The sequence below is a fragment of the Aythya ferina genome (assembly GCF_964211825.1).
Source record: "Aythya ferina genome assembly, chromosome: Z".
Lineage (NCBI taxonomy): Eukaryota > Metazoa > Chordata > Aves > Anseriformes > Anatidae > Aythya > Aythya ferina.
The window spans coordinates 37,695,903-37,710,704 of record NC_140299.1 but is presented as its reverse complement, the minus strand read 5'-3'; the positions used below and the strand labels follow the sequence as shown (position 1 = coordinate 37,710,704).

Here is a 14,802-nt window from a genome sequence, read left to right as displayed (position 1 = left end):
ATAAATAAATAAATAAATAAATAAATAAAAAATTAATAAACAAGAACCATCAAATCTTTACCCTGGTTTCACTTTAAAACTGAACCCTAGCATTAATCTATTCCAGAACAAGTCACTGCTACCATAGAGCATCCTTAATATATCATTCTGACCTATGACATTTCTTCTGCAACTGAATAGGAACCAAAAAAAAAAAAAAAGAAAAAAAAAGCTTTCATTTTTGGATCCAAACCAGACTCTAACTACAGAGGATAGTTTTAGAAATGCGTATTTGACCCCAGCCCCCTCACCATGCAAAGGTTCTGACGTTCAAGAGCCTGCTTTTGTCCCATTTACAACAAGCTCATGCCCACATGCAGAAACACATATAGTGAGAAATAGATACTTCCTTAATTGCAATAACATTGCAGTATTTGTTATTGTGAAACGTATCCCAGGATTTAAAAAGTTTTGGCAAGACTTTGTGACTGTATTATCATTTTGTTGGAACTATCTGAAATTCAAACAATGCTTTTCAAGTAGCATAAAATAGAGTGTTTTTTCCCCCAGCTCACTTCCAAAAATCTATATTTTTGTATTTTTCCACTTGTTGCCCAGGAAAGCCAAATACCCTGTAAGGCATTTCACAGCAGCTGTCACTCATTAGCTAAGGAGAAGTCACACTAATGCACCAGCAGTAGCAGCACTGGCAGCAGGGCTTGCACTCTTACACTACTAGTGCCTGCTTACTCAGAATCCTTGGATCCACACATTTTTCTATGTATTGTAGCAGATAAATTGTGAGGAAAAGGGCTGAAAAAGTTATCTGCTCCACTTTTGCAGAATCATGAACATAGATAACCTCAAATGGGTGACTGGGACTCGGGAAATACAACTTGACCTGGCAGAGCTCTGCTGTAGACTCCATGGTGAAATTGAAAAAGAGGAAGACAAACTAAGTGCCTCGACCTCTGTGGAGCTCAGAAATCAACTTTAACCCAAATAAAAGCACTAGTTTTAACTAAATTATTTTGGCAACTTAGGCTGAGCAAATGGTTCCAATAAAATCCAGCTCTCTTTAAACCTCTGTTGCTTTTGGAAGAAGGAGAAGAAAAAGATTTAGATTAAATCACAACATCCAAACCTGAACTCAAAAGGGGGTTTGCACACCGCTGCTGGCAAGGCTAGAACAGTTTTTTTACTATTGCACGTGGCAATATTTAGTATAATATTACACTATTATCCTTCACTGTTGCCAAGAGTAACAATTATAGTATGGTTTTTCATAGATGAATTACTCTGATCAGACTGAGTTCCTTAAGGAATTGTATCATAATTTTGTTGATGGCAAGATCCATATTTCTTCCAGGGCATGTTCTTAACAAGAGAAGGGGTGGAAGATTTTTCCTAAATTAACTAAAGCAAAGGCAGTCACAAGAAACAATCTGCCTTTCTTCTATGCATCTGGAAAATAAAGAAAAAAAAATGAAAAGAAAGAGAGGGACTGGCGTGCTCCTTTAGAAAGAAGATCAGAAAGGGTAAAAACAACAAAAACTTGGAAGAACCTCTCTCTCAACAAAGGGTCAGCAAGAGCTGGTAGTTGAAAGTGGGTCAGCATGCTTTTCAGTGGGCTGTTTTGCTGGGCTGCATGGCAACACTGTCCCTCGCTGTAGTCCTTTGCAGTGTTTCTCCATTGCAGAACACACAGAAGGAGCAATCATTATTGGTTGCAAGATTTCTTGTTTTTTATATCTTACATTCATAAAGAGAAAGATTAATTCATGAAAAGCACTTGAGCCAGCCTGTTGATTTGTTAAAGCAATGCCCATTATTTGTTTAGTTTTCTGGCAAGTAAACAGCATTCATTAAATGCATGTCAATTGAATTAAGCCAGAAATGTGTAAGAATTTTTTCTTGGTATTTTTTTTTATTATTGTTTTGCTGCCAGCATGCATGCATCTTTACTCAGGAACCTATTACCTAACAGTCTCAAGAAGAAACACTTGGATACTTACTTTGGAATATTCTCTGGTCTAGTCAGTTGTATGTAATATTTGTCACTAGATAGAGACACATAATGGTCCATTTCACTTCAAAATCAGATTTAATTTTTATAACTAATACAGTTAATTAACTGTATTAGTATATGTATATGGAAAAAAAAAAAAAAAAGAGAGAATATCTGTTTTTGTGAAGATACCAAAATAGTTGGTCTGGTTTTGCTATGGCAGATCGATATGCAAAGGCTCCTTGTTGTGTCTATTGTTTGGTCAACAACAGAGCACAAAAATGCATTCATAAAAAGGGAATGCTATGTTAATGCCAACTTGTCTCTACGTTGAAAGATACAGAATGAAACACTGCAATTCTATGAACAATGATCAAATCATCCGAACAGTTCTTTATATATAAGCAAAGCTCCAAATACTGTCAAATACTGTCTCTGGGGAAAAAGACCATTTGGAGTGAAGGAATAGCACTAATTTGCAGAGAGATTTTTAGAGAACATCCTTCACTCTTCTTGGCTCTGAAGTATGGATAATAACATTTCAGTACAGTGAAATAAAATGCTACTGAAATATAAAGGAAAATCAAAACTCTAGACCCTTTTTTTTTTTTTTTCATTTTGGGCCATTCTCCAGCCTAGTGGAGTTACTCTCCTACAGAAACTGAGTTATCTCCTGTGCCAGGGAGTGACAGACTCTAGCAGAGATAAGTCTCATCCATTTAGATTGACCAAAGTTTCTGCTGCTTTAGGAAAGAAGTGGTCACTTAAAGGTTTATGGACTTCCAATATAATTGTTTAATTATAAATTTTAATAAAACTAGTCATCATTCTTGTTGTGAGCAGGGCACTACCAGTTCTGTGAATGAGGAAAAGATGAGTCTATCTGTGTTCCTATGACTGGCCAGATTTAAATTGTTGTAGGGTGATGAGTAACCAAGCTGAAATTCAGATATGTGTGAGAAAGTATTCACAACAGTATGCATATTTCAGAGAAGACAAGCTATTCATAAATACCCTGCTACATATTTTAAATATTTTTTTTTAATTATGTTTTCAAATCATTGTTAGAAACTGGCTTAAGACTTCGAAAAACAGAAAGCATTTCACGAGCTGGTATGTCAACCAATTGAAGCTGTTCGTCTATCAAAAGGCCTTCAGTCTTACAGCTGCCAGCTGACATTTACATACAGCATTAATAGCCAATATCAACTCCTACGCAGCCATAACACCCATACATATGGTGCATGGAGCATGCAGAACATGGGCTTTGAGTTTGGCTGCTGTAAGAGCCCAGTTTGGGGTAGTTTGGCAATTGGCAACAAACACATGAAACTGCATTGGTCTTACTTTGTAGGAATGAAGAAGACTATATCCTATGCAAGCTAAACTAATGATTTCTTGTTTGTTTGTTTGTTTTTTTAATCTTTCAAAAGATAAAGCTGATATTTTCAGATTAACAGATTAGAGTGCTGTCAGTAAATTATCTGCTCAGCCTGTTGAGAAGCATGGGCAAATGCAAACTCTCTCACATGTAACACGTTTCTCTTGCTCTCCCAGGGCAAGAGGCACTTGGCTCAAGGCACTTGTTTCCTCACCAGGAATACCCTTAGCACCTTGTCTTCTGACCACCTGCTCCTCTCCAGAGGCCCATGGCTTCATTGCCAAGCCACCACACAGACATATTTCTGCAACTATCCACCACACAGGGAATCCCGTTAAGTCAGATTTTGCATCCAAATGCATTAGTTCTTGAAAAAAGCTCCAGCTCAGTACTGCCATTCTCTAAACTACTAGTGTAAAGGTAACATCAGAAGAACCTGGCACCTAGAGCACTACTTACCAGTCATTAAGCCACAGGATTTTAATATTGTTGAAATTATATTTAAATGGAAACAAAGATATAACATACCATTTACAGAGGGTTCCACAAACCAGAATCTTGAATAGGCAGCTGAGAGCAAGAGTTCTGGAAAAGCAAATGTATGTGCAGAAAGACTATCCAGCCGTATCTTACATGTACATGACCTAGTCTTCAGCAAAGGCAGATGTAAAGTCTGAGAGAAAGGCTAGCACTCACCTACATAGACAGGCGTTAGTATTGCATTAGTTGAACTGTTTACATTCATCTGAATGCTTTTTGACATGCTTGGAGGTTGTTTGTAGTCAGGACACCATTTAGTTTAGCAACAGGGAATTAAAATTAATAGATAGTCTAACAGCGAGCAGAAGTGTCACCCCAGCAGACAGAATATGTATGATAGAAAGAGGTCTGTGCCCTCAAGAATCCCACAGTCATCTTTAAATATCACTGTAATCATGAGGTCAATACCATAAAGTTTATCATCACTTCTAACAAAGACCATTGCTGTAGTTGGAGAAGACATGGGGTGGTGGGATTTGGAAATGAAAATGGTTGAGGAAAAAGAGCATAAAAACATGCTTCTTTTTTTTTTTTTTTTTTAGCAGCAGCAAGTTTAAAATGATTCGTGCTTTTTATTTTATGGTCACTGCAACTTTTAATGATTGCTTTTGTTTCCTTTCCACATGTAATAGTTCAGCTGGCAGCTACAAATAATGTTTTTGAAAATGTAATATTAAAATTGCAGTCGGAATGTTTCAGTATTTCATATGTTAAACCCAAACAAATAGCAGTGTATCCAAACTATGCTGGTCTTAAGTGAGACCTAAAAGACCTCTTTGGGATTTAGGGAAGGTAGTTGGAAAATATATTGCATTCTGCATCCTCAGTCATGGTTGTTGGATATATTATTTTTTACCTAGCACAAAGTGAGATCCACCCAATGTTGCTTTCAGTTGAAAGATGTGTAAGATCAGAAATATATCTCTATAGTTCCAGAGATGTAAAAGTACAAAGTAGGAGAGGGAAGCTCTGAGAGAAGCCAGGGAGGTGTCATAACTTCTCCCAGCCTCAAACTCTTCATTGTCAAAGCTTCTCATTACTCATCCGCTCTGAAGCACTCTGTTCCCTGCTGGCTCTGAAAAGCAAGGAAAGGAACTGTGAATTTAAAATAGAATATAATCAGAAACTTCGGGCCTGTGGTGGGATACATAAAGAAAAAGTAGATTGACATTTTGTGTTACAGTTGGTTGCTTTCCTGGAATCCAATATCGTGAGTCCAATTTACACCTATTTTAAAATGTAAATGAAATGGTTCTAAATCAGGAGTAACAGCAGGCAAAAGGCAAAATTAGGATTTAAATTTCTATTATAATAGCACTCAGAATTGTCACAAATCCATGATCAGCTCAACAGAGAAAGAATTTTAAAAGATAGTACCTCTGCTGAACAACTGACAGACTTGATGTCCATCTGTCCTAGAAACAAAGCTACATATATTTACAATTACTATACTCTGCAATTCCTAATATTCCAGACATTGCAAAGTGGACTGTCAGCACTAACAGGATATATGCCATAGGAATTACAACTTTTGACATTATTTTCTTTCAGCAAGCCCAACTCAGACCTTTAGCAAAACTCCGAAAAGGTTTGGGGGACAGGGAGGTAGAGAGAATAGAGGAAAAAAGTCTTGCCATGGACTCATAACCTAAGAGTCTACCACTTAATTTGAAGTATAGATTTTCATTTTACAGTCTTAAGAAATAAGAGCCAGGACCTATGAATGTAATAAGTGAATGATAAACTGATACAATTCTTCAGAGTAGAACACATATACAATGAAGACTGCATTTTAAAAGAAAAACCCTAAAAGTTATATGCAGTTGCATGAACCATTTACATGCTAATTGTTGAAGCAGAACATCTGTGAGGATGTTCCTGGTAATCATGTAGCTGCATTTGTAGTACGTCCATAGCAGTGGTAAGCATCTTATGCATGGGGTAGTTCTATCTTTTTTTGAGAACAACACTTGCCTTTGGGATCACCAAAGCTCTTCATTGCTGTTGCATTGCTTCAGTGTTCTGCTATAACTATAAAACTCACAGTTATTTATTATCAGAGTGTCTCTACTTCAGTACTTCAGTAGAGACACTCAACCTACCACATATTTCTATGGGGACCATGTGAAGTCTGCTTAGCAAATTAGTATTTTCGCTGCTTTGGGGTGAAGTTAGTGTTGTTCAAGTTAGAAAAATCACCATCATTGTTATTAAATAATTTGCAATATACTTCAATAAAACTCTGCACATTTGTATGTGTCCTTTCTCTGCTGAAATCTGCTGCAGCTGTGTGCATAGTCAGGAATGAGTTTGAGTCTAAACGTCGCTCTGGAGCACCAATACTTCAGAACAGACACAACCTCTGTGCAAGACAGAACAAGGAGGATGTTCTGCACCATGTGTCTGATACACCTGGCAGCACAGAATTGCTGTCTTTGTGTCTCCTGCTAACAGTCTGTCAGCATTTCCTCTTACAGTCTCTTTACCTCATCTGTCATCATCTGTTCTGAAATATAGCCTAGCATAGCAGCTCTTACTAAAATGTGTTTTTATTTTTTGATAGAATAAAACAACATTTGGCTGCTTTTATTAAGTTCCTGGGGAATCCTAAATGTACCTCTGAGGGTAAATTTGCTCCTAATAAAGGAAACTAATACATTTTCTTAAAAAGTATTCCATAGTGCAATCCCGAACGAACTTGTTTTGTTTAAAGAAAACTTGCAAGCTGCCATGTTTTGCAAATGGATCTTCATGCCTTTCAGAAGAAAACACAACATAAAGACTATCACTAAGTTAGAAATACATAGTTTCTTTTACTGTAGGTGGTCCCTAGCCAACTTTATGTCAGGAAACTTTTTTTCCCCCTTCTAAACGCACATAATCCTTAGATTTATTCTATTCACATAAGCTGGCACATTTTAGGCAATATAAATGAATGTCTTCAGTAGAGGCTTTATGATTTATGACTGAATGCTGATCGGAGAAGAAGCAGCTTGTCTGTCTTAGGCATCACCAGCCAGCAATAGTCAGTTTTCCTCTTCTGTCACAACCCTGCTCCTTTAGAGGCAGAGAATTAAACCAGTCTTCCTGGTCACTGCTGAGGCTTTCAGCAAAGTACACAGGTACTTTGACACTCGGGAAAATGTCTGCATGTGCAGGGCACAGTAGATACCATGTGCTCTGAGCACAGCATTAGCATGATCTAGCCATATCTAAGCAAGCTCTCAGAAGTGAATCAGATACTCGCCTGGGCCTTGCTGTATGCAGGGGAGAACCTGGCAGGGCCATGCTGGGTACCCAGGGGTGCTCAGTGCTGACCACTGACTGTGAGATGGCTGAATCCCAAGACTAGAGAACTCTGCCTTGACGTTGCTAACACTCACGAGAGAGGGTGGTAACGTTTGAGTGGTACTTGCTGTAAGTATTAGTAAAGGCTGACTGTGGTGCCCCAAAAGTGCCATTTGCTCTTAGTCCCTTTTGTCAACCAGTAGCTATGCTTAATAACAACATATTTTAAATTCCTGAAGCAGATAAATACTGCCAAAGTGTGAATACTAATGTGATCTTAGATTTAATTCCTTGATATTTTAAGGTTGTATATTTTAGGTCTGGTTTTTGTGTCAGCAGTCTCAGCAGGTGAGGTACTGTCAGATTTTCATACAGAAACAAAGGTACACTGGCTGCAGGAGGTTTAGCTTCTACTAGTTGTTCCACTAGTGCTCCTGGGAGGTCCATAATTTACTTATCAGTGAATAGGAGCTTTCAATCAGACAAATCTGTAAAATCTAGAGGAGTGATTGTGGTGTTTGTTTTCTGTTTTTGTTTTTTTTTGGGGGGGGGAGTGGGGGCAGCAAATCAATTGTCAAGTTGATTCACAGTTACTATATTATTGGAGGAATAATTTGTATGGATACAAAAATCAGTAACTGACATGAACACAACTAGGAGATAAATCAACATATTCTGCTATCCTCTGTCTAGAAACAGAGACTCCTCAGTTTCTCATTGTGCGTCTTTGTAGCTACTACTTTTAAGACAAATTTATTGGATAATTTTCTGTCCTTTAAATCCTCCTGTAGTATGATGGTAAGATTAAGAACTTAATTTTCTTCCATCCCTGCTGAGTCTTTATAGATTGCTGGACTTAAGGAAATCATACAGGAAGGAGGGATTGGGTTTGTTATTTGTTTTCTCCTTATGTAGAAAAATTTGAGGTTTGCTTCTCTATAAAATATAAAATTTCAAATCTTGTACTTAATGTAAAAAGCATGAGGGATTTGATTTTATAACAAAGAGTAAAAAAAAAAAATAAAAAAATGTTCTTGTACTTTTGTGTTACTGCCTTGCAAAGCAGTTATATGTTTCAGAAATCACATCCAGTTATTGCAGATTACTGGTCATAGATTGACACAAAACAGGGAATTTAGAGTTAAGGATATGGCTGAAACAAGATGAATTCTCATTCAAGATCAATGCTCTCTTAGTTAATACAAGACAAAACAACACGAAAATAGTTTAAGTATTGTCCTGTTGTTGCATTTCTCCTTTCTTGTCCATTAGTTTTATTCAGACTCTCTTTTCTGCTTGCAATGTAAAGCGTTCTAATATACTAAGCAAACAACAGAAAGTTAAAGTAATATAGAATTAGAGCTTTATATCTGCAAATAAAGTATCAAACATAAAAGAAATGCTACTGTATGCTGACTTGAGGTATTTATATGATGGACATAACATAAGAGTCTCAAATCTTCTAGTCTTGCTAAGCAACATTTAAGAAAATCAAAGTATAAGGGACATACTCTTATTTTGCAGCTTTTTTTTTTTTTTTTTTTTTTTTGATGAGTCTGAAGCATAAATTTATGCTACCTAAAGTAACATAAATGAACAGACCATAATTCAACAGCTAAAACAGCTAAATCTAGCTTAGGACAGCTGCATATCCTCATTTGAAAAACTGAAGTTATGGACATTTCAGAATCATTAAGTACTTGATGTGTGTGTACGAAATGCTTATATTTCCAATGCTGCTTTCATCGTATAGAAAATTAAAGGACAAAATTGTAGTGGGAAGAAAATATTCTAGAGTGTTTTTCATCACATGAGAAAAATAGCAAGGAAGTAGCTTAGCATCTAAGCTACTGATGAGACATCTTGATGACACGCAATGGAACTCCAGCCTAACAAATCAAGTTTAGCTACACTGAAGCACTGGAAGTGCTGTATTATCATTGTCTGTGTCCAGGTTTCCTGCAGTCTGCATGATGCTGCATTATGATTTATCAGTTCCAGCATTCATATTTCTCTCAGTCAAGTCAAGTGGGATACACATTCTGCCTTTAGATTTAGGGGTAGCTTTGCATCTTCTTTGTACACAAATAAGAAAGTTATTGAATTTTCAATAACAGACTCAGACAAAAACAAAGGGATAATGAAAAGCTGGGGAAGTCTATCCAGCAGATGAGCAGGCCTTGGTTTCATGCTGCACTAAGAGAGGAACTGCTCTAGGGATAAATAAACAGACTTTAGCTCTGGGAAATGTTATTTTCTGTAATGATAAGAAGAGTAAAGAGATAGCTAAAACTCAATATTTACTTTGTGTTCCAGGAGTTTCTCTGAAACTAGTTCTGCATCTGTAAAGCTCTGTGCATGACTGTGATTTTGCGAAAATAGAAATAGGTCAGTTTGTATTGCTGTGTGAGTAGGGAGAGGATTAAAGAATAGTTCTGCCCATTGATACCTTGAGCACCAGATCACAGTTCTCAGCCCTCAACAAGAGAAAAGAGCTATTTCTTAATCATCAGCTTATGTTACACCAGTTTCACATTCCAATGCCATCTCTAAAAGCAAAATATCTTCTTGCAGAACAGCCTTGTACCACCTCTAACATGGTCAATGATTCCTAGCAACAATCAAGCCTAGTACTAAATCAAAGCAGTGATAATGTAGAGCACTTAAGCGCAAGGTCCTGGGGCATTTTGCACTTGCAGTCACCTTATCTCATTCTGCAGTCATCAGTACCTTTCAAATACGGCTTTTTACAGTGTTAATGGAAGTGAGCTCAGTACCATTTGCATACAAATCAATGGCTGTTCCAGTTGCTTACCAGAAGACATTTATGGCCCTTTGTAGACCATCAAGGTCATTTTTTCCCTCTGGGAGAGACACCCTGGCATTGTGTTCACAGCAGTACCATCACATACACAGATGAAGGAGTGCAATTTGAAGGCAGTAAGAGACAAAATCTGCTTTTTTCTCTGAGACACTGGGGATCAGCTACTTTTCTTAACTCTGTAATGGTTTCTTAAATTGCTATTATTTAGTCTTTGAAAATGATGGGCCTCTCCTGGTACCTGCAGCTGCTAACCGACCCACTGGATCAAGGGCTTTGAAGTGCAAACATTGCAGACAGCCAAATGTTAGCTGTCTGGAAGCTTCTGCCATGGAAGGCTTTAGGAGCACCCCTGACTGTCAGGATGTTTTGATTTGAATTGGAAGGCCTTTCAAGGAAAAAAAAAAAAAAGCCAGCAGGTGCAGAACTTTTTACTCCCACCTCTGTTCTCATGCAAGAGAGTTTAGGCATTGAAGGTCATAATTGTCATGGACAATTAACACATCTCTATAACTTTGGGTGAAAAAAAAAATATCTCATGAATGAAAAATGAGCACAACTATCTTGAAAGTAATTTTTAGGGTTAGAAAGATAGAAAGTTCACTCACTAGATTTTGTTTTTATTTTTTTTAATGTGCATATTAGGGCTAAAAGGGCATTTCTAGTGTTTGCTGGCTTAAAAGCCTCTTAAATTTTAGTCAGAAGCTCACTGTCTGTCATGGTGGCATTGTTAGGTGCTTTTCTGACCTCATTTCTGGGTGAGCAAAGGGAATTAAGGAGATGTTTGTCTCTTCTTTCAGGTCAACATATTGGTTGAACACACAGTGATTTACAGCACTACAGACATCCCATGCACTGAAGTAGATTGTTTCCTTTCAGGAATTAAAAATGCATTTTCTATGTACTAGCTCAAAGGTTCCTTCCATTCATAAAAATTTAAACCCTCACTGTCAAAAAGTAGTACTTTACGGAGCAACTGTGTACTGTTACAGACCACAAGTTAATACTCTTGCTCCTCCCACTGTTCTTCTGAGCAGACAATGACTATTAACTAAAATTTTAAAAAACAATAGATGCAGTCTATGAATAGACAAGTGACTCCATAGATAAACATGCAGATGCAGTTTTTACAAGATGTTTATAAGCAAGGTGATTTCCATCTCAGAAACCCTCTTCACAGTACAATTTCTCTAAGCCTTCCTTGCCCTTTTTCTGGATACCTCCACACACATGTAAAAATACGGTATCCTTTTCCCTGTCAATTGGTTTGTGGTGTACATTAAAGAGAATTCAGAATTCTGAAGGAAAGCTGAATTTAATTACTTTCATATATTTTAGTAATTGTGATTCATTTCTGAAAATTGTATCTGTCTCCTTTGGCAGAAGAGCTATGCTCAGTTCTTTCAGAATGAACATTTCCATGCTATTTGCACTTCAGTTTGGGAATGTTCAGTTTGGGAATGAGGGAAAAAGGAGATGGGAAAAAAAAAATTCATTGCACCTTATAGGATTTTCCATTGAGGAACCCTCTTTGGCTGGTAGTTCTAAACCGTATTAGATGCTGCCATATTTGGAAGATGGGATCCTTAAGCACTGATTATTTTAATGCTTTGAACTGTTACTTGTTTGACAAGGTTGGGGTTTTTTTGGAGAGAGTCCTATGAATTCTGGTTTGGCAATAAATGGAGGCTGCTTTCAGAAAGCCTCTGCAAAGTGCACTTGGAAAGACTTGCACCATGCCTTGTCACATTACTGATTAAAATAGTACTTAGGATTTTCTGAGGGTTTTCTGGTAGCACTGTGGAAGCAAGTAAAACTGATGTATTAATACAGTGGTATTTGTGATATAAACTCCTTCCTCTGGTAGATTTTCTTCTTTCACCTCCTCCCATCAGGACTTTACCAAGAGCACCAAAGTGTCACACAAAAATCAACACGGTTAGCAGCTCTTTCTAATTCATCAACATGCATTTGCAAGCTTCTGTTTTGATTGGACAAGCAACAAAACAAACATGCAAACAAACAAAACACAGCTGATTCAGTAAGTGAAAATTCTTAGTCTTTGTGAGTTTCTGGAATGCTTGAAACAGTTACATGAAGTTAAGTACTCATAAAAATTAACAAGAAGTTAGAGATACAGGATTGGCACAAGCTTATAGGAAATGTCTTGTCTTGTTGCTGAACATTTGAAAGTTCAGTCCTTTGTATCCTAAAAAGCTGATGGTTTAAAGCATTTTGCTTCTTTTAGTAGAGGGCATTCAGGCATTAAAGACATTAAGTTTCTTGCAAGGGAACCATTGATGGTTCTCCATAGCATGAAGGAAGGGTAGGTAGAGGTGAGATAGTAACATCTAGGAATGAGTATTAACAGAGTGCTAATGGAGTGCTCAGTACCACTGTGTGTGCAGTGCATGCAGTAGGTAGGTAATATCAGAGGTCAGCAACAATGTCAACAGCTGTCTCCAGCAGTAACTTCACAGTCTTTCATCTGCAGATGTAAAAAGGAGGTAGAGGGAGGAATCTTTCTGACATAAGCATTACATATGAACAAGATTACCTTTAAAACACTGGACTTCAGATGCCATGCTTCTCAGCCTCATCATGCAGGCAACTTTAGGGAAACGTCGGGTCTCACTGGTTGGCAGGACAGTGGGAAGCATACTGCATACTGGAATAGGAGACCATCCGCATGCTGCTTACACACAAGAAAGTTAAGAGCGTACCACATCTATAAAAGTCAGTCTGATCCTTCTTAATTACACTGTCTCAGTTATCTTCAATATTTACGTGCATGCATGTGCTTGCTATTTGAGTAACAAAAATAGCTCTCCTCACCTTCTTTACTCCTTTCAGCATTACATTATATAAGAGATCTGGGCTGAATTATGGCACATGGGTAACAAACAATCCGAGGCACTTATACTGCCTGGCATTCTGTGGTTCTTGTCCATGCTTTGTGCTGATCATTTGTTGTCTCTCTAATAAAGCAGTGAACAGATTCAGTGAACAAATTAGACAGCCATTATTTTTCCAGGCCGGGAGATTTTTGAGCTTTCTGTGAAGGCAAGGGATAGGTGGTAAAGAAGCAGTTCCTTTTAGGATCTGACTCTCTGGAATCAGCCTATGATGAAAATCAAGATTTTATGCTATAATTGCAACTGTTCTGTTTGTGTCTTGCAGTGAGCCACCTCTATGGATTTGGACTGATGGATGCTGAAGCAATGGTGATAGAGGCAGAAAAGTGGACAACGGTCCCTCCACAGCATGTGTGCGTGGAGAACACAGATCGGCAAATCAAGTAATACCCGCTGCCAAAACTCTTGCTGGCATAAACTTGTGGAAAGAAATTGGGTATAATTTACCCCTCCCTTGCATTGTGTTTAATGTATCATTTTGAAAGCTACACTGGGGATCTCTGTCACCTTCACAGGTCTCAGGTCATTTGTCTATAAAGGTTGTTCCCCATAGCAATTGGAAAAAAGGCCCTAGTTTAAAGAATGCCCCAGAAGTTGAAGGTACAAAACAAGCCAGGTTGGATGTTGATGAATACTGGTATAGAAGTATAAGAATGTCTAAGAAGAAGAATGTCCAATCAAGTGCACTGCAGTCACCCTTGTAAGATGAGTACAAACTTATCAGTTGGGGGTCTGACAAGTAAATACTCTTGTCATTAAAACCTTACATGATAGTATCTCTCTCAATCAGTCTCAAGAGAGCCTGTCTAAAGGCTAAGACTAAATTGCTCTCTGCTTGCTAGGATAGGTTTTCCACAGAACCAGGCTTAAGAGCAAAGTTCTGTAAGTGCACTCTGTGACTACAGAGAGAGCATCAGACACAAGACATGTTTCCAAAGCATTAAGGTCATTGTGGATACTTTTTTTTGACAAATATACTTGACAACCTTGACCCATAACTGATATAGTCTGCAAGGACACTGTGCCAATTTAAACCAGCTGAGTCTGATGCTGGTTGCCCACTGTTTGCTACAGTTAACATGTAATACTTGCTATTACGTAAGCAAGGACTATGGCTATGCCAGGCATTTCCTGGGGCTTAACAAGCAGCTGTGATCCCATGACAATCCCAACAATTCTCAGCTGGCCACTAATCCTCAAAAATGCTCTGTCCCAAAGGCTTATTCCTTTTACAGGTTTTTTACAATCCTCTTTTAACATGTGGGCATATCAGCGTAGCCCTTAACAGAAAGCCGGGCAGTTGCCAGGAGCTGCAGTAAAATTACACTGTGGTGTGTTTCTGTTGGGAAATAAGCTTTAAAACTAAAGACATTCACTACTCTGCAAAAGCGATTGGGTTGTCTTATTCTACAGAATAAGCAAGAAATGCTGATGTTGTTTTATATGCTTACATTATAGAACAATACGACCCGACAGCGTTGTCCGTTCAATTTACAAAGCCACTGGCTGTTCAGATAATCCTAACCACCATGTGATCTACTTGGAGCACGTTGTTGTGCGCATCACCATTACTCACCCTCGACGTGGAGACTTGGCAATTTACCTAACCTCTCCTTCCGGAACTAGGTCACAGCTCTTGGCCAACAGGTACAGTATGACAACGCAACTTCACAGTCCAGTCAGCATGCAGAGCCTGCACTGAGTCTGCAGCATCAGCAAAGAATAGTCAAGCCATTACCATAGGATTGCTGACAGACACAGGCTAATCATTTTTTTCAGAGAAAGATGGAGAAAATGAAGTGCAAATGAACTCAAATATGTAAATCTCTGTCTTTATTAATAGATGAGTAAGCTGTAAATCCACTGAAGA

At 38.0% G+C, this 14,802-nt stretch overlaps 1 protein-coding gene across 2 annotated transcripts in view; it reads left to right on the top strand.

Annotated features, from left to right (window-relative positions):
• PCSK5 (proprotein convertase subtilisin/kexin type 5) overlaps positions 1–14,802 on the top strand; it is a 256,873-nt gene that overhangs the window by 156,621 nt on the left and 85,450 nt on the right. For both annotated transcript variants that reach the window (XM_084504938.1, XM_084504939.1), the window contains exons 11-12: positions 13,198–13,315; positions 14,391–14,579. In XM_084504938.1, coding sequence (XP_084361064.1) covers positions 13,198–13,315; positions 14,391–14,579 — 307 coding nt within the window. The remainder of the gene's footprint in view (positions 1–13,197; positions 13,316–14,390; positions 14,580–14,802) is intronic.